At 42.5% G+C, this 23,039-nt stretch overlaps 1 protein-coding gene across 4 annotated transcripts in view; it reads left to right on the forward strand.

Moving 5' to 3' along the window:
• tbc1d16 (TBC1 domain family, member 16) overlaps positions 1–23,039 on the forward strand; it is a 36,682-nt gene that overhangs the window by 9,697 nt on the left and 3,946 nt on the right. For 3 of the 4 annotated variants that reach the window (XM_037793005.1, XM_037793003.1, XM_037793006.1), the window contains exons 2-11: positions 529–741; positions 2,923–3,085; positions 3,856–4,158; positions 12,121–12,321; positions 12,952–13,099; positions 13,221–13,385; positions 14,478–14,626; positions 18,484–18,618; positions 19,599–19,785; positions 21,265–21,444. In XM_037793005.1, coding sequence (XP_037648933.1) covers positions 561–741; positions 2,923–3,085; positions 3,856–4,158; positions 12,121–12,321; positions 12,952–13,099; positions 13,221–13,385; positions 14,478–14,626; positions 18,484–18,618; positions 19,599–19,785; positions 21,265–21,444 — 1,812 coding nt within the window. In that variant the 5' untranslated portion in view covers positions 529–560. Of the gene's footprint in view, positions 1–226; positions 371–528; positions 742–2,922; positions 3,086–3,855; positions 4,159–12,120; positions 12,322–12,951; positions 13,100–13,220; positions 13,386–14,477; positions 14,627–18,483; positions 18,619–19,598; positions 19,786–21,264; positions 21,445–23,039 lie in introns of all 4 variants that reach the window. The other variant, XM_037793004.1, reaches the window with a different exon arrangement.

A 23,039-nucleotide genomic window follows, 5' to 3' on the forward strand; every position in this document is an offset into this window, starting at 1 on the left:
AGACTTTCTCTCTGAAGCAGAAACACTGTTGGTGTGACATGCTGATCCCAGTTCAGCGCTGCTGTTGAGGACATCTGTTGGCTTCTGATATCTGCTTGGTATTTCACACGGATGGAGTGAAGTGTGTTTGCACATGTCTTTGCGTGTGTACACACTGGTCTGTGTGTGTGTTGTTTACAGAAGGTGGGACCTGTTCGGTTACACGCTGTATCACTATTTGTGTTAGTAGGTGGAGGCGTCTGCAAAGAAAATGTGGCACAGGGAAATGCTGAACAAGTAGAGAGGGGAGAGGGGATTGTGGGGTTGAGCGCTGCAGAGAGGACACTGCAGTAAATACGGGGACACGTGTGACGGAGGAGGTGAAGTGTAGGTGAGGAGGATGTGTGCAGTCACACCGTCCTTAACATATTAACTTGAATGTCATATTTTCTTTTTTTTCTCCTCCTGCTCTTTATCACTCCGTTCCTATCATGGACTGACCTCAACTCCTCTAACTCAAAACTCCTCTTTCTCCTCCCAAACATTCAGACGATGGGCCCAGTGTCCCGGTGCCTGAGGAGATGTCTCTGGGTCGGCTCCTGCGACGTGCCTCCACCAGGGCCTCCGACCTCCTGACCTTTAACCCCGGGGCGGGGGGCTCGTCGATGCGCTCGGGCCTCGATGGCGAGATCATCTTCTCCAAAAATAATGTTTGTGTGCACCCTGCAGAGCCTCTGCAGGGCCTGGCGGAGCACCACCCAGGTTAGGCTGCACTGGTGTTGAAAGTGTCTTTCCTGCTGTGTTTCTGTGTGAGGTGTGAATGGAGATGTGGAGTGAACCGTTCAGGCCAGCTTTCCTTTCAGCTAAGTTATTAATGAGGACCTATTATGCTCATTTTCAGGTACATACTTGTATTTTGAATGTTTATATGCTTTAATGTTCAAAAAACACTTTATTTTCTCATAGCGGTTGTGCTGCAGCACCTCTTTTCATCCTCTGTCTGAAACGCTCTGTTTGAGCTCTCAAAAAGACCAGTCTGCTCTGATTGGTCAGCTGGCCCACTCTGTTGTGATCGGTCAACCAAACCAAACTCTTCGGACTCCGCTCCAGCTCCGCTCGTTTGTTTGAGGGCGTGCCATACTAGCCGCTCTAGGCAGGTGTAATGCAAATGTGTTACTTCGTGACATCACCACGTTACGGAAGAAAAGGCGAGGTGTTTCAGACAATTCAGGAGCCGTGTTTCTGTGGGGGAGAGTAACTCTCTTTGGCGTGGACTTTGGGCTTTGTAACTTTGTTACCTTTTACATGCACAAAAACTATACAACACACTAAAGGAAAGAGGAAAAAGCATAATAGGTCCTCTTTAATGCAGGGTTCCCACAGACCCTTAAAATGTCTTAAATTAGATTTTAAAATGGGTGCAGCTGGGGTGCACCAGTAGCTCACCTGGTAGAGCGGGCGACCCCGAAGGTTCAAATCCATCCCGCAGCCCTTTGCTTCATGTCATCCCCCCTCCTCTCTCCCTTCCATAACAACTGTTCAATTACTAATCACCGTCACTATCAAATAAAAATAAAAAGCCCAAAAAATGATCTTAATAAAAGTGTGCAGCAACCCTGTAATGAGACGAGAAGTACGGTGAGAAATCATTGGATGTAGTGAATTTGAGGTGCCTAGTGCAGTGAGAAGTGTACTTGGCAAGGCAAGTTTACATGTATAGCATCTCACCTTACCTTGCAGATGTCCTGTGAGGAGCTACTGGCAGTAACATGTGTGGTTTAGGTGTGCGTGACGACACGGAGAGGCGACTGTTTGTTCTAAACAACAGTGGCAGCTCCTGAAGAGGTTATCGTAGCTGCAATAGCATCAGTTATATCAGAACTGGAGAGTGTTTCCTCTTTGAAAGAAGAGCAACAGAAGCCTTTTCTCCATGGAAAACATGTTTTCGCTCTTCTCCCAACTGGCTTTGCCAAGAGTTTGATTGACAGATGGTTCATCCAATCACCTGCCAAGTATTCTTTTTGAAAGTACCTGCCCCTTTCCCAAACAGTTTCCAGTGACGGCCTCTCAGATGGTTCTGTGTAACAAACCGTCTGGCGGGTCAGGTTACCTTTCAACAGCGAGGTAATTCAAACCGCTTCACTAAAGATAGAAAAGGCATTAAGACAAGATAAAAGTGAAACACAAGGCAGTATAAAAAATACAACACAAATAAAAAAAGGTTTAAAAACAGCAAAATAAAATAGAAGATAAATATAGAATAAAATTGGATGATAAAAGTCTCAAATTTAATTTAATAAAAGGCCTCTTACTGCACATATAAAGTAGATTGAGTTCACTTATTATTTGACAAACAAATGGTAAAATATAAGTATTAATAGTAAAATATTGAGCTTTGTAAAAGCTAAGATTAAAAAGCAGTCTGAAACGCATGGCATATTTGCAGCTGTCAGCCAGATGTCTTTCTGTCAGCATTATACAGGCTTTGATAGTGCTTTCACTTTTACTACTGTATGACTATAAACACACAATATTCCTCCTTTTATGAAGACTGCTGTAACACAGACTAAATAGTAGACTACTTGCTTTATTTATGCATGTGAAGGATGTGTGATTCTGGCCTTGTGGTTTTAAGAATGGGAGCATTAGTGGCCTGTGTTGCTGGTTTACATTTTGAACTCGCCCTGGTATGAATACTAACAGCATTTCCTTTATTTCTCCATCTCTTATCTCCTGTGATCCTCCAGTTGTGTGTGTGTGTGTGTGTTGCAAGGTCGTTACTCACCTCTCAGGGTGTGTCGTCATCTCTTTGTGTGTTTTTATCTCTTCTCAGGTTTCATGTTTGTCTTTGGGTTGCTGCTTCCAGCTGCTTAAAAAAAAAAGTTTTGTCATTTCCTCTTATGTTATCTGATTAACAACCTAACTTTCTGTTGCCCCCTGCAGGCTACCTGTGCGTGCACACGGAGAAGGATGAGAGCCTCGGCACCACTCTGATTCTGACCTGGGTGCCCAACTCCCGCATCCAGAGGCAGGATGAGGAGGCGTTGCGCTACATCACACCGGAGAGCTCCCCTGTACGCAGGAATGCACGACGCCGAGGCCGACGGTAGGAAAGTCATTTCTTCAAATGTGTGTCCTCAAGGTCTTTAACATGTCTCGGATGCACTGAAACAGTGTTTAAAATTAATGTGAGGAACTTCGAACTGGTTATGAAACAATCTCAATTTAATACTGATGCCTTTATTTAACCTACATCAGTAAACGAGATCATCAGTTAGAGGATTGGCTGTTTCTATATAGTTATTCTTAATGCTTGTCATCGGTGCCACCGGGTCAGAGTTCAGCAAAATCAGACCAAATAATGCAGAAACTCCTTCACCTCTGCCTCCATCGGCTCCTCCTCCTGCCAGGAGCAGAGCTTCGCCTCGCTGCTCGGCCAGTCTGAGTTGGGAGCCAACACTGACACCATGCTGCTGGAGGCCTGTATTGCTGGGCCCGTTGGAGGGAAGGGGAGGCACGGGAGAACCAGAACCAGGGCTGAGCGGGCCAGACTGTCAGACCCTGCTGCAGTAAAATGAGAAGTTTTCTAAAGGGACCCTGGTGCTTGGAAACACTACTGCTTTTGTCCACAGGGACCGCCAATATCAACACAAAATGAAAGTTCCTCATAGTAGCTTCAAGTAATACGTTATTGTAATGTAATGATCTCTTAAAGAAAACTCCTTAACATATACCATATTAGAAAAAAGCATGTAGTTACAGTATGAAAACCATAGTTACACTGAGGTTGAAAACTTTTTGAATGAAGTGCACAGTCCTATATCAGTATTATACATGATACTGATGATGTTTTGAACCAACCGCCCCCTCCACCAGACCCCAGTCCCGTCACACGGCAGCCCAGGAGGAAGATGAGGACGAGGAGAGGAACATTACCAGCAGCGCCTCCGCGGAAAGCCACAGCCTGGTGGTGGAGGCAGGAGCGGATCCCTCGCAGCAGCAGCTGCCCTCGACGGGCGAGGAGGGTGACGAGGGCTCCTGCGAGCTGTCGGACGAAGTGAGTCGGGACAGCACCATGGGTTCAGACTCGGACACGTTCTCCTCCCCGTTCTGCCTGTCCCCCGTCAGCGAGGCCCTCTGTGAGAGCAGCGGCTCCGTCTTCCTGGACAGTGAAAGCAGGTCAGTGGTTGCTTTGAGATCAGGCGGCAACTTCCGGGTCTGAGAAGTGAAGCCGATGCGGAAGTGCTTTAAACTTGCATAACCAGCAGGGGGCGACTCCTCTGGTTGCTAAAAGAAGTCTGATTGTATAGAAGTCTATGAGAAAATGAGCCTACTTCTCACTTGATTTATTACCTCAGTAAACATTGTAAACATGAGTTTATGGTCTCAATCAGTAGTTTCAAGTCTTCTTCAATACAGCATGATGTTCATTTAGTAAATTATGGTCCCATTTAGAGTCAAATAGACCGTAAAGCAGGGGATGCTTTAGGGCGTGGCTACCTTGTGATTGACAGGTCTGGGAGTTGTCCGCATTTCACAGTGTGTTTTCAGTTCATGAAAGTTAATTACAACATGTTTGGTCGCCTGAAAATGTCTTATTCAGCGTTTTAGCTCCACTCTCTCGTGTCACTTCTGGTTGCAAAAAACCAAGAGGCTTCATACAGCTGTCCACAAACCAATGGGTAACGTCACGGTGATCACTTCCTCTTCTTATATACAGTGGATGGTTGAAATGGGCTTCGTTCATGATCTGTATTGTTGTTTTTACACGGCAGAGTTAAGTGATCAGAGATCTCTCTATCGGGTTCTAGTCTCTACAGCCTGTTCTGTCAAATATAAAGTATTTGTTGCACTTAGTTGTTCCATATCGTTTTAATGTCCTTTTATTATATAAACTATTAACCTCTTAACAATCCGACATCCGTCTTTCAGAAGTTGTAGCGGGCTCAGTTTTAAAGCTAGAGTGAAGATACTGGCATCAGATGAAAATAGAATACCTGAGGAATCCATTGGTACCATGTCATGTTAGCTTTTCGGGAAGAATGCTGAATAATGCCCCAAACTTTCAAAAGGGTCCCTTGACCTCTGACCTCAAGATATGTGATGAACAGAGTGAAAACTATATCTTATTAGATAAAACAGATGTTGACAAACTGCATAATTTGCAGATGAAAAAAGGTAATAAATCGCAAAGTATATCTTATAGCATAACTCAGCATATCGCAAAATGCTTAAAATCGCAATAAGATCGTATCAAGACTTAAGTATTGTGATATTATCGTATCGTGGGGCCTCTGGTTATTTCCATCCCTACTATGCATAATCAAAAACATATTTCTACATTAAAAAAATCCTATAAAATGATGCATTTATTTGCTTTACGAGTCCCTCCTGGGCGTCTCTTTTCTTACCGGTATTGAAAAGTCACAGAACTGTCAAATTAGCATCTTATTTTCTATACAGGACAAAATACCAATTTAGTTCACATTCAGTGAGATTTAATGAGACGTTCAACAGTCTCTCGTTAAGGCGCTATATTTATTTATTTATTTATTGATGCACAGTTGCTTTTGTTGGCCTAAAAGCAATAAAATGTAAATACTCACTGCATGTAAGTTGTTTTGTAATCTTCCCCCCAGGCTGCTTAAAAAAACCCAATTGATTACCCAGAAGACTTTGCCTCAGTGCAAAGCTTTACAGCAGTGGTCTCTAGTGAGGACAGCACTGGTGTTGTGATTCGTGAGACGCATGAGAGAGATCAAATGAGAGAAAATGTTGTTTTAGGTTATTTTTGGCAAACAGATTTAGGGATTAAAGAAGAAATATAAATCCTCTGAGTGTGCTGTAAGATAATGTAAGGGTGTGTGTGTTTGCTTTAGAGCGAGTGGGCCGTCTGTGTAGGGCTGCAGCTAATGATTACTTTCATTATCCATTAATCTGCTGATTATTTTCTTGATTAATTGATTAATCGTTGTCAGAAAACAGTGAAAAATGTCCGTCCCAGTTTCTCAAAGTCCGAGGCGATGTCTTTAAATGTCTTCTTTTGTCCGTCCAAAACACAAAGATATTCACTTTATTATGATTTAAAACAGAGAAAGCAGGTAATCTCCATATTTGAGAGGCTGAAAACAGCATTTTCTGGCATTTCTGCATGACAAATGAATTAATCGATTATCAAAATAGTCGGCAATTTGTTTTTCAGTTGATTAAGTAATCGATTAGTCGACTAATCATTGCAGCTCTACGTCTTTGGCTTCATATAATATAGAAATATCATTAATCAATCAATCTATTGATATATTTTGGAGTTCAAACCCATTAGAAATGTTTTTCTTGAACCGGAACCGTGACCTAAAAAACGCAATAGAAGGTGCACCACTAGAATTTATCACACTGTCACAAAAGTTAGTATTTACATCTGCTCTTTGCTGCATCCCTCTGAAGACGGGAGGTTTAAAATTGTGTCCACGCTTTCAGACACAAAACGTCAGCAGTTTTCATCTGAGAAACTCTGAATGACAAGCTGCCATATCCCATTGTATAGCATTGTAATCCAGATGGTTGTTTATATGGTACATTTGTTATAAAGGTGTTTTTTCAGTTACCCTAAACTACCACAAGGTGGAGCCAAAAAGAAAAGAATTGATTAAGGGATAAGTTACCCTCTGAGGCCACATGGTGGCGTACTGCACTGCAGCTGCTTCGGGAGTGAAAGCAGGTAGAAGACTTCAAGTAGGAGGCATAAAAAAAAAAGTGTTATCAGAGTTCAAGATGGGTTCAGTCACTTAAAGCAGCTCTCGATCTGAATGTTTTATAATGTCACAGATGGCCCCAAAATAAGTCCCCAAACCCCCCCAAAAAAACCTTCTAGAGACAGTTGTCTAATCAAGCGAGCCATCTGGACAGTGATCGCGTTGCTCTTCGGACCTCACGGCCGTTTGACTTTGTGCTTCCCTCCGTGGTCGTTTCCTCACGCAGCTATTTGGCCTGACGTGTTGCCCAGAATGTCAGTGTGTGTTGAGGAGAGCGAGAGAGCGAGTCAGTGTGTGTGCTGAGGCCTTTTTAACCACTCTCAGCTTGCTGTAAGTGTGTGACTTGGCAGCGCTCTCTGCTTCACAGCTTCTAACCTTTACTCCATCCCACTCTTCCTCCATTCCTCCACTCGCTGTCTCTGGCACTCGTATCCATCCTCTTCTTTTTCCCCTTCTTCCTGCACTCTTTATGTTGCATCCTTTCCTTCTCGCTCATTCTCTCTGTTTTCCTCAATATTGTTTCATTCGGTGTTGCCCACCTCTCAAATATCTTGCCCCCCTCCCCTCCCCTCCCTTTCCCCTTCCCTTACTAAAGTCTGTGTGAAGCCCTTTGATTCCCAGTGCTCCCGGGGTTGTTGTGCTGGGCTGAATGTCAGCTCTCCGGATTAGAGGACTGAAGAGAGCGGAGCAGCAGCCAAAACCCTGGAACCCACTCAATCTCTCTTTCTCTCTCCCCTGCTTTAATTGACACTGTTAAGGGGCCAGGAACTGGAAACATGTCACTTGGAATCATTCAAAGAGAAAGAACCGCGTATGGAGAGAGAGCGAGAGCGGATGAAAAGGGAGGAGGGAGAAAGAGGAGAGTGGTGGGAGAGAGGGCGAATCCACAGCAATCTCTGTCAAGCTTTTAACAAGTTCTTCTTAAAGTTTACTGTAGTTTAGGAAACTGACAGTCAGTGTGTGAACGGCCTTCTTCAGGCTTTACTTGCACAATTTGAATATGTGATTATGTCTCAGATAAGTGGTCTTACACTTGTGATGCCTTAAGCAACTATCATTTAACAATACTAGGGGTGTAAGAAAATATCGGTACACTTGTATATCGCGATGTAATGTTTCTCAAAAACACTGCATAGATTTTTTAAATTAATATTTACATGCAAAGACACATTTGTCCGTGGGCTCGTTGAACCGTTGCATCACTATTAAATACAGGCCTGCCAATTATTTGATGCATTGCCAGAGACATAGAAGAGGCAGTTACCTGACCATACGCCTACTGGACCACTAAAGGGATAGTTCGGGTGTTGTGAAGTGGGGTTGTTTGAGGTACTTCTCCGGTGTATTACCTACAGTAGATGACTGTTGGCACGCCCTCAGTTTGGAGAAGCAGACAGGAGTTACCAACACAGGAGCAAAGCAATACAGTGTTTTGGATGAGGATGGCAGCAAAACGTATTTTAGACACCTAAAAGAAAGGCTCACCTACAAAAAAAATCAGTTAAGTGTTCGCTATGTTTAGAATATTTTCAGTGCTTTATCTCGCCGTCAGACAGCCCTTTCCTTCTCCTTTCTGACGGGGGACCAGAACTGAAAACTTTCAGTTCAGTTCGCCGTTATTCTAAATATAGCTGTAAGATACAAACAGATTTTTTTTTAGGTGAATTAATAGTTTACATGCAAAGATTCGTGGCAGACAGTGGCTCAGATTGCAACAAAAAACTAGTGCTATGATGTTGGATGTCACAGTGACTGTTATAAATGCTGATTGCATAAAAAAGTTTTTCTAAAATTAGATAATAAAAAAAATGCAATAAATCACCTTGCTTACTGTATGGCAATATATCACAATATATTGAATTGTTACCCCTGTGTCACGATTCGTATCATATCGCCAGATTATTGCCAAAACACAGCCCTACTTCATACTGTATGTCTACAAGTCGTAACCACAGTTTTATTCCTATTTAAATCATTTTTAGAGTACTGAAGAGGTCAAAGTTTCCCATTTGAAGACAAAAGAAATCATTAAAAATAACTTATTAATGTATAAGAAATATATATTTTTTTCTCCTTTTATTATTAATTGGATCTCTCTTAGAAGTTTCCATGTATTGTTTTACAACACTGAATCAAAGTAACGATGTAAGAATGAGGATCACAATATTATGTGTTGTGATCCTGTATCGATTTTCCGAAACACTACATTGATTTTAAATTAAATTCTTAAAGATCTGACGGTGGGCCTGGCCACTATTCTGTCTTTCAGAGGTTGTAGCGAGCTCAGTTTGAAAGCTAGATTGAAGTTGGTATTATATTAAACTAGAAAAACCTAAAGAATCCATTGGTACCAACCACGTCATACTAGCTTGTTGTGAAGGAGGTTAAATAACACTTCAAACTTGCGCTAAATTTAGGCGAGGAAAAACTGGCATGGCCATTTTCAAAGAGGTCCCTTGACCTCTGACCTCAAGATATGTGAATGTAAATGGGTTCTCTGGGTACCCACGAGTCTCCCCTTTACAGACATGCCCACTTTATGATAATCACATGCAGTTTTGGGCCAAAATCATGCAGTTTTTTGCATACAGTACAAAATGCATACTCTAAAATGGAGCATTTTTGGTGTGTTCTTTATATTATGACAGTTTTCCTAAAATTAAATTAAAAAAATTGCAATATATTGAATCGTTACCCCTGTATCGTGATACGCAAGTAGATTTTAATGTGGGTTTTTTTACCCTGATCAATAGAAAAAGACTCTTTAATGTCAAAGTGAAAAGTGATCACCACAAAGTAGATCTAAATGCTTTACAAATATAAAAATACAACATGATTTAAATGGAGATTATCTGTGTGTAGTCAAGGAGTTTAAACTGATTGGACTGGTATTAATGTTGTAAAATAAAAGTTTCAAGGGAGGTGAATACTTTTTATGGGCACTGTAATAATCTTTCTGGAGGAGGCCTCATGTTTAGAAAGTCCTGCATCTGACTAGAATGTGTTCTGTTCTGGTTCTGGGATTATTACATGATTCATAAATAAGACAAACAAAATAACGTCAGATGTTTTTCTCCTTCAACTGTACTGACCACCTTCCAGCGTGAGCCCTGCAGAGACCCCCCCCTCCTCCCTCGTCTCTCCGCGGATTATCTGAAGGGCCTGGGAGGCCCTGGAGGCCTGTAGCACTCAGTCCTGGTTCTCAGGGTGACCTGGCAGCACCTTCCCCCGGGGTGAGAGCTGTTATGAAGGGCCTCGGGGCAGTTTTGATCTCACCCTGGCCTGGTGGGACGTGATGTCGGTTGCAGCAGCCTGACTCCATCAAAACAGCTTGTTTACATAATGTACTCTCCGTACGGTTTTATGGTTTGGCTGCCGGCTGCGTTCGCTGCCTACAGTACATGAGCAGAATCAGGCCGTTGACACTGACAGACGCTGTTAATCACTCGTTGAGTTTCCGCCTGAACGCAGCACAGCGAAGGAACCGCGCTACAGTGCCAAGAATCATGTGCTTCCTCACCACATTTTCCATGGTTTTTGCACTTTTCTTTACATGCAGAGAAATAGCATAAAGCGTGCAAGAAGAGTGAAGGAAATGTCTGCTGTAAATGGGCTCGTTGGCCTTGTCAACACCCCGAGCTTGACAGTCGTCGGGAGATATGAAAAAGCGAGTACAGTAGTCCTTTAAAACAGACTCTACTTCACTCCCTTACCAGAGCTGTCTCTCCCCCCCCAGTCTCCTTGTGTTCCACAGTCTGGTTTGTGGCGTGATACATGAGACAGAGAGCAGTAAATCACCAGATAGCAGAGGAAACTGTGCAGCTTGGATTGATCATGGGCCTTGTTATTCTCCCATCTGCTTACGGGGAAATGATTAGCCAGACATGATTGATTCAGGGTGTAATAGATTAGGCCGGGCCTGCCTCCCTCGTCTTTTCAAAGCACCAACATGCCACTTTGTGTTCACCTGCAAAAATGTCGTAAATAAAAAAATGATTTCTGAGTGAAAAGATGTAATTAAATTCACACGTTCATTCATACGAAAGAGATCAACAGTTCTTATTTATATTAGAGATATAATAAACTATTTATTTTTTAATGAATGACTTCTGGCTTTAATATTTAAATAAATAGTAAGTGTATTTGATAGTAAGCATATACTGTATATAAGAAGTGGACGTAGTCACTGTGACGTCATCCATTGGTGCCGTTTTGAAGCTTCGAGTTCGGCATTTTGGCCGTTGCCATGTTGTTTTTTTGCAACCAGAAGTGACACGAGAGTGGAGCTAAGTGCAACCGAACGCTGAATAAGACGTTTTTAGGCGACAAAAATGTTATAATTAACTTTCATTATCTGAAAACACACTGTGAAGGTTGTAAGACGAAAACAACTCTGTCAATCGACCTGTCAATCACAAGGTAGCCCCGCTTTAAAAAAAAAAACCCTGCTTTATGGTCTACTTGACTCTAAATGGGACCATAATTTACTAAATGAACATCATTCTGTATTGAAGAAGACTTGAAACTAGCGATTGAGACCATAAACTCATGTTTACAATGTTTACTGAGGTAATAAATCAAGTGAGAAGTAGGCTCATTTTCTCATAGACTTCTATACAATCAGACTTCTTTTTGCAACCAGAGGAGTCGCCCCCTGCTGGCTGCTAGAAAGAATGCAAGTTTAAGGCACTTCAGCATCGGCTTCACTGCTCCGACCCCCGGAGGTTTACCACTGAGTAGTAAGCAAATAACTTCATGTGGGCGTCAACTTCTCAGATGTCGGCGGGTTTAACACGCCGGTCCATTTCTCAGCATTAGCATGACTCGAGACGTGTTTGAGAGCGCATTATGGCCATTAGCTATGGTGTGTCTGTGTGTGTCTGTGTGTGTGTGTGTGTGTGTGTGTCTCCTCTTGCAGCAGAGGAACCCTCAGCTCAGGTTTCAGTGCCGGGAACAACATGCTGGCCATGGGGGAATGACAGGGGAAATTGGACGGCAGACAGTGTGATTTGTGTGTGTACACATTTCCTTGTGTGTGTGTGTGTGTGTGTGTGTGTGTGTGTGTGTCCTCAGAAGCCTCCATGCATTCCTCCCATTCTCAGCCTCTTGGTGGAACCGTACTGAGACACAAAACAACAAGGCAGATCTGAACTATAAGTCTGCACAATTATCGGTGGGCTAAACACCGCTGGATGATGTCTACATGATATTTATTATTAATATGGCTCCGTCTCTGAATGTGAGGCTCAAGGAAGGAGAGATTTAGGAGAGAGGGATAAACAATATGTGAAGTCTCATTGATTTCATGGAAAGCATGACTCAGTTCCAATCAAGCTCCAAAAAAATTAATCCACAAAACTTTTTTTTTCTTTTTTTGTTTGTTTGCCAGGGAGCTGTGCGAGGAGTCCATGACCCACTCCGCAAGCTCCGCCTCCAGCTTGGACAGCCACGCCCCCTCCGAGAGCGGCGGCGGCTGCCAGTCGCACGGCATGCGGTGGGAGGAGCAGCAGAAGGTGCTGGCTCTGGAGCAGTTGTGTGGCGTTTTCAGGGTGGACCTGGGTCACATGAGGTCGCTGAGACTCTTCTTCAGGTCAGCAGGGGGAGTGCAAAAGTCGCGGGGAGGTCACGAGGGGGTGTCACCTTGTCGCGCTACTGTGCAGTGCCTCGCGAGGTGCTGCAGGTTTTAGGACGGTGTTGGTTTGTTTTATGATAATTAGTGGAAAATGAGTTGTGGATACGATTAGAAATGAGTTAAGTAAGGAGTAAAGAAATGTTTACTCCTGATTTAATTACCACATTCCTTCAAATGTCCTTCATGAATCTTTCGTTCTTGTAGAGCTGCAACGATTAATCGACTAGTTGTCAACTATTAAATTAATCGCCAACTATTTTGATAATTGATTAATCGGTTTGAGTAATTTTTTAAGACAAAAAGAATCAAAATCCTCTGATTCCAGCTTCTTAAATGTGAATATTTTCTGTTTTCTTTACTCCTCCATGACAGTAAACTGAATATCTTTGAGTTGTGGACAAAACAAGACATTTCAGGACGTCATCTTGGGGCTTTTGGAAACACTGATCAACATTTTTCACTATTTTATAGACCAAATAACTAATTGATTAATCGAGAAAATAATCAACAAATTAATCAACAATGAAAATAATTGTTATTTTCAGCCCTAATTTCTTGTCTTTATCGTTTCTTCTGATGCCGTTGCAGTGATGAGGCGTGTACCAGTGGCCAGCTGGTGATCGCCAGCCGAGAGAGCCAGTATAAGATCCTCCACTTCCATCACGCTGGCCTGGACAAGCTGGCTGAGGTCTTCCAACAGTGGAAGTGCTGCAGGGAAACTCAGCTTAAAGACCAGGTCGGGTTACAATCCAAAAATCCTCTTTGTTCGGCGTTTTATTGAGAAATGAAGGAACGTTTTAGCCTTTCTTTCCCAGTTTCCTACTCAAATTTCACTCAGTTGATTCTCTTTCCGTCAGGTGTCGGATGAGAAATCCTGCATGCAGTTTTCCATCCAGAGGCCCACCCTGCCGTCGGCCGAGACCCACCCGGAGGAGAAGCTCTACCGGCGGCTGGACGTCACCACCTGGCTACGTCACCTCAACCACAACGGGCAGGTGGAGGAGGAGTACAAGCTGCGCAAGGTACGTCTGTGGGTGTTTTTTGTTACAATCCTGTGGCATCATCTTGCATTTTCTTCTCTGTCCAATCACTCATACTGAAAGTCATTTTGAAAGTGAAGCCCACAGAGTATAACTCTCAGTTTGAGTCAGCACCTCCAGTCTGTAGCTAATGAGAGGGTTGGTCTTGGCCGATGTCCCCCTGTGAGTCATTTCAGTTCTCTTGGATTGACTCAATTGAAGGTTTAAGATCTTACTGAAATGACTCAGTGGCAGTTAGACTGTGACCGAGAACATTTCCTCTGTGAGCAGATGCAGGAACAGAAGAGCCCTGTTTTCACTGGACATGCAGGTTATGCAATGTTTGTGGTTTCTTTTGCAGAGTTTTGCAACAACACATCTACTGTCTCCAAAAAATGACGTTCCCATACAACTAAATTGCATTCTCAATTACGTTTGGAAGGAAACGTATTTTGTCGCGGATCACGTTTGTCTTTTACGACTTTCACAAATACCTTTGCGGACGGCCGCAGCGAGTGACGCAGTACAAAGAGCGACGTGCGGAGGAGGTGACGTAGTATATCGAGCGACCGTGAATGAAAATACGTTGAATAAAAACATTATTGAATAATAACGGGTATAACAAGCAAGAAAATCCACTACCGGCGGGCGGGCAAGCGGGAGGGGAGGTGGATGGGTCCAACAAACACAGGACTTTCCCTCAGAGATCGGTATTCAACCATTAAGCCAAACCATGATGTGTTTTACTAAACCTAACTAAGTAGTTTTGTTGTGTTTTGTTTCCATTTACGACGTTCATCACGTGTTTAAAACTGTTCAAAACTGCGACTGTAATCTGGGAGAAAAATATGTACCCTCAAAATGTGTTTTGGTTATGTAGTTTAGTTGTATGGGAACGTAATGTTGTGGCAGAAGAGTGTTGCTACTGTAGTACTGCTGTAGTAAGATGATGGTTGAGTGCATCTTGTTTGCATCTTGTTTGCATATCAAACAGTTTGATACGCTCTCACAACAGAAGTGATCCCTGACTGCTGCGTGCCCTCTGTTTAACCCTTTAGTGCTCACCCTGTTTGTTCACCTCCCTCTCTCCGCCAGGCCATCTTCTTCGGCGGTATCGACCCATCCATCCGTGGCGAGGTGTGGCCCTTCCTGCTGCACTACTACAACTACGACTCCACCTCTCAAGAGAGGGAGGCCTGGAGGCTGCAGAAACGCACCCACTATCACGACATCCAGCAGAGGAGGTGGGCGGAAGAAATAGATATATGTTTGTTTGTTTGTTTGTTTGTTTGATTTCCTGGCTGCTGATAACATCTGTGCCACGAAGTGAAAGTCATTTTTTTTAAGGTTTATTTGGCGCCACGGAAATCAATTCATTTAAAGACCCAGCAGCGCTCTTGACACCGTGAAACGGCAGATAAACTGTCGCATGGCTGCAGTATCGGCTGCCAAGCGCTCAGTCAGTCAAACATTAAAACCATATGTGAGTCTGTTGTGGCTTCTCATCGCTGCGGCGCTGAGCAATCAATAGGCACAATCAGGGAAGTGTTAAGGGGAGGTGCCGGGTGTGAAATAAAAGGTCTCTGGAGAGAAAACATGTCAGCGCTTATCAGATCATACTCTCTCATCAGATGGAAAAAACACACACACACACACACACACACACACACACACAGCCCTGAGTCTCTATTTGTCTCCACCCATCAACCAAAAGGTTTAGTGTGCACATATTTCCACACGTTCCACCGCTCCGTCTGTAATGAATATGATAATTGGACACTGTCACATCTGTGTGGCCTATTAACATTTTGAGACGGTCTTATCGAAGTCGGGTAATTAGAGCCCTTGTTCTGACTCTGATGTGGATTCCTTTAAAGAGCATTTGACAAGAGCAGCCTCCGGGGCCACTGGTTGATCATTAGCAGCAAGAAGACACGTCTGTGGTTTTTGTTCCTTGTCTCCTAACCTGGTGTCTTTCCCTTAGCTGTGATAGCTGAGCAGCTGCACAGGGAAGCAATGCAGCTGTCACAACTGCAGACGGAGGTCAACAGATTAATTGTTTGGTCTATAAAATGTCAGAAAATGGTGGAAATTGTCCAAGGTCTTTAAAGGTCTTGTCCAAAACACAAAGATATCCAGTTTAATATGATGTAAAACAGAGAAAAGCAGGTAATCTCCATATTTGAGAGGCTGAAAACAGCCTTTTCTGACATTTTTGCTTGAAAATTACTTGCTTTTCTACAATTAATCAATTATCAAAATAGTCTGCGATTATTATTATAATAATCATTGATGAGATCATCTTCCTTTTTTTTTCTTTAGTTGAATATATTTATTGGTTTTCCACAATAATTAAGAACACAAAAAGCTAAACAAAACCCACATACACACAGAGAAATCATAAAAAAAAATCTATATAATTCATACTGTCATACATGAGCTGGATTTCTTCATCACAAAGTACACAGTTGTTTGGGTAACTTTTAATGCATGAATCCAGGTAATGCATGAAGAATATCCATATTTTCTGGCCTTCAGATAATCTTTCTTGCACTCAAACACTGCTGGTTATATTTATGGTTTGTTTGCAAGTTTTGTTAGTAATAGAGTTAGAATTTATCCTGTAACAAGCTGCATGCTTAATATAAGAACATGTTCTCTCTAGCTGGTTTGAAGAGGAAGTGGTTATGTTTCATTTCTGATGCATCAGTGACTCAAATTCAAGAGAACGCTGATTTGTGGAAGAAAAGAGGAAGTTCACTTCTCTCTGTCTGTAACGTTCTTTGGTCACACATATTCAGACCAGAGCTGCAGCAAACAATGTTTTTCATCGTCACTTATTTCTTCCGAACATTCAATTAAAGGTGTAGTGTGTAGGATTTGGCGGCATCTAGCAGTGAGGTTGCAGATTACAACCAACTGAAACTTCTCCCGTGTGTAGATATAAACGGCTCATTCTAAGCTACCGAAAACACAATGATTCTTATTTTCAGGTGATTATACATTGAAGAAAACTATTAATATTATATTCCATTTTTGCCAATAGATCCCTCTAAATGCTACACGCTGTTCCTTTAATTGTTAAGTCTGTAGTTAAAAAAATGTCCGAGGAGATGTCTTTAAAAATGTCTTGTTTTGTCCGACCAACTGTCAAAAAAATCCAAAGATATAAAAAAGACAGAAAGCAGCAAATTCCCACATTGGAGAAGAAGCTGGAGCCAAAAAATGTTTGCTTGAATAATACCTGAAATTATTTATCAATTATCAAAATAATGATGAGAAAATGATGAATTTTCTGTTGATCGACTAATTGTTTCAGCCGTGTTTAAACGTCGTTCAAAGAGGAGTCAGTCACGTGAATGATCTGATCTGTCATTGTGCTTTTTTGTGTGTATTTCCTTGTTGAGATTTGTGTATTTTAAAGGCCCGTCTATGGTCGGACATTGCAAACTAACTAAGTCTATAAATGATGATAAACAAATACTTGTCCCTATGAGAATAAACATTTAATAAATGAATATAAATGAGTCCAGGGCTATGGTAGTGTCTAAAACAATTATGTTCCTATTTAATATTCCTGTGTAAACACAGCTATATTTTTGCTTAACCATACCAGCCTCAGACATATAATAAAGTGATGAAAAACATGCAGTGAACTCCTGAGTAGCATCCTCCAGAGAGAGAGAAAGAGAGATAAGAAAGGTGTCCGGGGAGGGTCCAACCACACAAACACTGAAACTAAACAGTTGCGTGGCGTTGCATCAGGTGTGCGCTCACTATTCCTGCTGGGGCCACATGGAAAACAAACAGTGTTAATTAAATCCCCTCTGCTTGTTAGGACTAGGGTACATTAGTGCCATACACAGAGTACATTGCTAATATAGTCCCTAACATTTGGAGGGATGGATGGGGGGTTTTATGGTCGTGGTATTATCCTCAGTGGAGCACTTGGTGGTGAAATACCCCGTCAGTCCACTGCTTGCCCACCCACACATTTTATAATTCATTTGCAGCTGGCCATTAGCGTTTTACACCAGAGTAACATCTGAGGTAAAGATTATTTGATAACACTGTATTTTTTTTTATCCTAATTACCTTAATTTCCTCAGAGATTGAGCAGTAAAAACTTTCTTAAACATTCTTGTTCTTGGATTTTTCAATCTATCGTGATAGACTCTGGAAACTAGTCTTGTTTAAAGGAACAGTGTGCAACATTTAGGGGGATCTATTGGCAGAAATGTAATATTTATAAGTATGTTTTCTTTAGTGTATAATCACCTCGCCATGTTTCTACAGTAGCTCAGGACGGACAAACCAAACACACTCACTGTGTTTCCATTCAACTGTCAAGCCAATTTTAAGCAAACTTTTGAAATGTTGCAAAAAAAGATATGAAAATTTGATCTGGTTTGGAGTGAATAAACTCGGCTTGTTGGCGTAGTTTGGTCAGAAGTTGGTGCTATAGGCTACGCATGGCTGTAATCCACCAATAGAGTAGAGGAAGAGGTTGTGAACCGGAAACAAAACAAGTTGGCTTGGCCATCTGACCTTCTATGAGATAAAAAAATCTTCAGGAATTTGTTTAAATTGGGAAAGTTTTAATTGTTCTTTCATGTTAGCAAGTATTAGCCATGTTTCATGTTGTCCGGAGGCAAAGACAAACATTTGCACGTTACGGGAATATCCGAAAAGACGCCGGCAGCGGAAACAGCTGGTCAGTCATGTGAGTTAAATGTTCGCTACGTCAGAATCTCTTTGGCAAAGGTGTTTCCATATCCCATTTACTGCGTCAACTCTTTTACAATAAAGGAAAGATCCACCTTAAGGGGGCGTAATTGCAGAAGTTTTATCAAATTTTGCTGTTACAAAATGCACATAAATATATGTGAATGGAAACACGACTACTGGCCATTTGTTTTCGTGTTGGCCACCGTAGTTCTCCTACACGTTTGGCACACGGGAGAAGTTTCTGTTGGTTGCAATCTGCAACCTCACCACTAGATGTCGCCAGATCCTACACATTGAACCTTTAAGAAAACAGCTGCGGTTTCTTTTTTGCACATATCTCAACTTTTCCATTTCCGCTTGGCGTATTTTTCAGGTTGTCCATGAGCCCGGAGGAGCACAGCGAGTTCTGGAGAAAGGTCCAGTTCACGGTGGATAAAGACGTGGTGAGAACAGACCGCAGCAACCACTTCTTCAGAGGAGAGAACAACCCCAATGTGGAGATCATGAGGTCAGACCACTTCTCTTCGTTTCCTTCCTTCTTCCTCTTTTTTCTCTCTCCACTCCTGATCTCTATCTCTGTCTCTTTCGCCCCTTCACCTTCTCTCTCAATCCATCCTTATCATTCCCATTCCTCAGCCCAACGCACCGGCGTACCTATTCATTTCATATTCTGAACCCCGGGGGAGCCGCAAATGAGTTTCATGCTTTATTGACTCTGACTAAGCCGTCGGAGCACTTTTGATGCATACTCAGAGCTAATGGCTTTCTAAACGAGGAGCAGGAGGATTTAAATAGCATATTAGTTTAGTGACTCTCATCGAGGCTCCTGGTATTTGTCTTGGTATTATATCTTCTGCTGCGTCTGGGGCAGCGCTGCTTCCTCGGTTATCTCTCATCTGTTGTACCGATGTGTCACAGATAACTTTCACTGGGTCATTAGGTTTAAGCATGCATTTTGATCTGAAGATGCACATAACCACTGCAAAGTCTGCTTCCCCAAACACTCCTCCATCCTCCTCCAAATGACATCTATTTTTACTGTTAATATTTCACCGATAACAATGAAGAAAGTCCTCAGGGTTTTCCCTTTGTTTTACAATCCTTTCTAATGCACGGGGACTGCCAGGGAAGTTTACTTCAAAGTAGTACCCATATATATATATATATATATATATATATAAATATATATAATAAAGCGAAAAGAAAAGAAAGATCATTAATTAGCTCCCTGGTTACCAGAGGAGTTGGCATAGCAACCGCTTAAGCAGGGCTTGTCATGTTTTTCTGGGCATTACCAGCAATGCTGAAACACATGTTGGATCATTCAGTGTTTGGGCGGGACCGTACTTTTTAGTGGTTTGGCTGGGCTGCGGGGTCGTGAACATTTCTATATGAGAGACTCCAAAATAAAAAAAAAAAGAAATCTGTTTATGTCACTCTGTTGCTATATTGTATTAGATGTTCTGTTTTCTGTTCTTCTTGACCCAGGCGGATTCTGCTCAACTATGCAGTGTTTAATCCAGATATGGGCTACTGCCAGGGCATGTCTGACCTGGTGGCCCCCCTGCTCACTGAGATCCAGGACGAAAGCGACACCTTCTGGTGCTTCGTCGGCCTCATGGAGAACACCATCTTCATCAGCTCGCCGCGCGACGAAGACATGGAGAGACAGCTGGTAGGGTGACTTTGACGCAAATGTCAGGTTGTAGCATAGAAGTAGAAAAAAAAGCTGGAATTATGCTTCTGCGGCGATGCACATGAAGGCGGCAGTATACTCCATCAGAAGTGTAGTCCCATGGTCGAATAGCTCACATTTCCCCCATCGGCATTATGGGGGTTGTGTCCGACAATCATTCACACCCACTTCATGTTGTGATTGGTCAACTATGCGGAGAAAATGAGCGGAGCTTTTTTCATTCTTGAGTCAACAATTTCTGTCACTTTTCACATGTACAACCAGCAGGCAACTCCAGTGTCTGAGAAGTGAAGCCAATGCTGAAGTGCCTTAAACTTGCATTCTTTCTAACATCCAGCAGGGGGCGACTCCTCTGGTTGCAACAAGAAGTCAGATTGTATAGAAGTCTATGAGAAAATGAGCCTACTTCTCACTTGATTTATTACCTCAGTAAACATTGTAAACATGAGTTTATGGTCTCAATCTCTAGTTTCAAGTCTTCTTCAATACAGCATGATGTTCATTTAGTAAATTATGGTCCCATTTAGAGTCAGATAGACCATAAAGCAGGGGATGCTTCAGGGCGTGGCTACCTTGTGATTGGCAGGTCGCTACCACGGCATTGTCCGGTCTGGGAGTTGTTTTTGTCTTACAACCTGAACCCTTTCACTGTGTGTTTTTGGTCGCCTAAAAATGTCTTATTCAGCGTTCGGTTGTACTTAGTTCCACCCTCTGGTTGCAAAAAATCAAGATGGCGACAGCCAAAATGCCGAACTCATGGCTTCAAAAATGGGTGACGTCACGGTGACTATGTCCACTTCTTTTATACAGTCTGTGGTGTACAACCAAGTGCAACACTATGAATGCCTTCCAGAAGAGAAAATGTCTGCGGCGTTACGCCCTCCTTTCTATGACGGCGGCTTTTCATTCCACCGTCGTCCGCTTGAAACAGCTATAAGCATGTTTCTTCCAACGTAGTCGGACTGCACCCACACAAACAAACAAAAAATTACCCTGAACATCTTTGCAAAAGGTGTTGTGTGATGTTATGTAGGTTGCAAAGGTTCGCAGAGGATCTGATGCCTACACCTCGCGAATCTCAACAACGGGTAGTGCATCAAGCGAGCTGATTCGTTGATCCAACATCAAGTGATCTTCTAGTAGACCACAGGGAAATAAATTCCTCTTCAAGACACTTAATATCGTTGCCCGTCTCGTCATTGTCCGGTCCATTTATGTTAATAAATGTGACACTGTCACCGGGGTGAAATTGATTGCACATTGCGGTTACCTAAACATGAACACATACCCCCAGTCCAAGCAAGCATAAAAGAAACGCACACAAATGTGTCAGAGTGAGCGTACGTGCAGAGCGGAGAAGCCTAATCCCGGCCTAAGAAAACTAAACTGTCACTAGAAAATGTTAGATTGTGTTTGTAAGACAGTGTGCTCCCTCTCCGCCTTTGCCTCCGCCTCCAGATGTACCTGCGGGAGCTGCTGCGTCTCATGCTGCCCCGCCTCCACCAGCACCTGACCAGGCTGGGCGAGGACGGCCTCCAGCTGCTCTTCTGCCACCGCTGGATCCTGCTCTGCTTCAAACGAGAGTTCCCCGACACCGAGGCCCTGCGCATGTGGGAGGCCTGCTGGGCACACTACCAGGTCGGGGCAAAGTCCGAACGCCTCCTTTGCATACACAAGTAGTGCATGAACGATGCACAGAGGCGCTTGACTCTGTTCTGTTTCACTACAGCGCAGCATTTTTTGGTTTTTCTAGAAGCATACAGAAATGTGCGGTTAACATTTTCTGCAATAAAAAAAAAAAGTCCATGTTATCCCTTTAAAGCCCGTCACCACAGACTATTGTAATCCTCCTAAATACTTATAAAATGTCATATTACGTCTTGGTCCTGAAGGGGTTTAATGGTTTAATTCAACGGTGATCCTTTCAGTAAAGATTCAACACATCATAAAACCCCACATTTTGATTTAGTTCATTTTGAATTGATATTAGGGCTGTTCAAAATGTACCTTAAAGGGAGATTTGTCAAGTATTTAATACTCTCATCAACATGGGAGTGGGCAAATATGCTGCTTTATGCAAATGTATGTATATATTTATTATTGGAAATCAATTAACAACTCAAAACAATGACAGATATTGTCCAGAAACCCTCACAGGTGCAGTACCTGTGAGGGTTTCTGGACAATATCTGTCATTGTGACTATGACTTGCCCCAAACTGCATGTGATTATCATAAAGTGGGCATGTCTGTAAAGGGGAGACTCGTGGGTACCCATAGAACCCATTTACATCCACATATCTGGAGGTCAGAGGTCAAGGAACCCCTTTGAAAATGGCCATGACAGTTTTTTGACGCCAAGCTAGTATGACATGGTTGGTACCATGGTTGGATTCTTTAGGTTTTCTAGTTTCATATGATACCAGTATCTTCACTCTCGCTTTAAAACTGAGCCCGCTGCAACCTCTGAAATATCAGTTGCGTTATTATCGCGTTAACTTTGACAGCCCTAATTTCAATGCTTCCTTAAAGCATCACAGCTTTATAAATGTATATAGTAAAAAGTACATGTAGGTCTTACATGTGCACTAGTTTAAAGATCTCAGATATGAAACAAAATATTAAAAGAGATATCCTGCTTCATGCCATCTGTTCAGACTCCCTGCTAGATGTTCTGATCTTCAGCTGCGGGCGCTGATGGAGGAGATAGCATAGTGAAACCTCGGTTTAGACGGTTGAATATCACACACCAGATGGACCAGAATTTCTGAGTGATATCTGATTTTTCTGTGAATTTGGAGGCTTCAAGTGATATTGTGTCACAACAGATTGTTCTCGACTGCTCTGTTCACCTGAAATGAAACCGAGACACAAAGTATTACTCATCCACATGGAGTTTTTAATTTTTTTTTTTACCTTTAATTCACTTCCCATCTTTGAACTTTCTAAATACTATACCGTCATAATTTGCCCTCTGTTCTTTGTCTTTCCTTCTTCTGTGGTAACCTTCAGATTGTACTACTCTGCAGCGAGGGAAGAACTAAATACAGATATCTGAGATCATGTTGTCATTAGGTTTAGCAAATATTCCTGCATTTGTCTCCCAGTAGTGACCTGCTCACTAACTAGGGGTGGGGGAAAAATTACTACAGCGTAGTATCGCGATATTTTGCGTGGCAGTAGTGTATCAATACACAGATCTTTAACCAATAAACTATTAACCTCTTAACAATC

The sequence above is a fragment of the Sebastes umbrosus genome, chromosome 14, assembly GCF_015220745.1.
Source record: "Sebastes umbrosus isolate fSebUmb1 chromosome 14, fSebUmb1.pri, whole genome shotgun sequence".
Taxonomy (NCBI): domain Eukaryota; kingdom Metazoa; phylum Chordata; class Actinopteri; order Perciformes; family Sebastidae; genus Sebastes; species Sebastes umbrosus.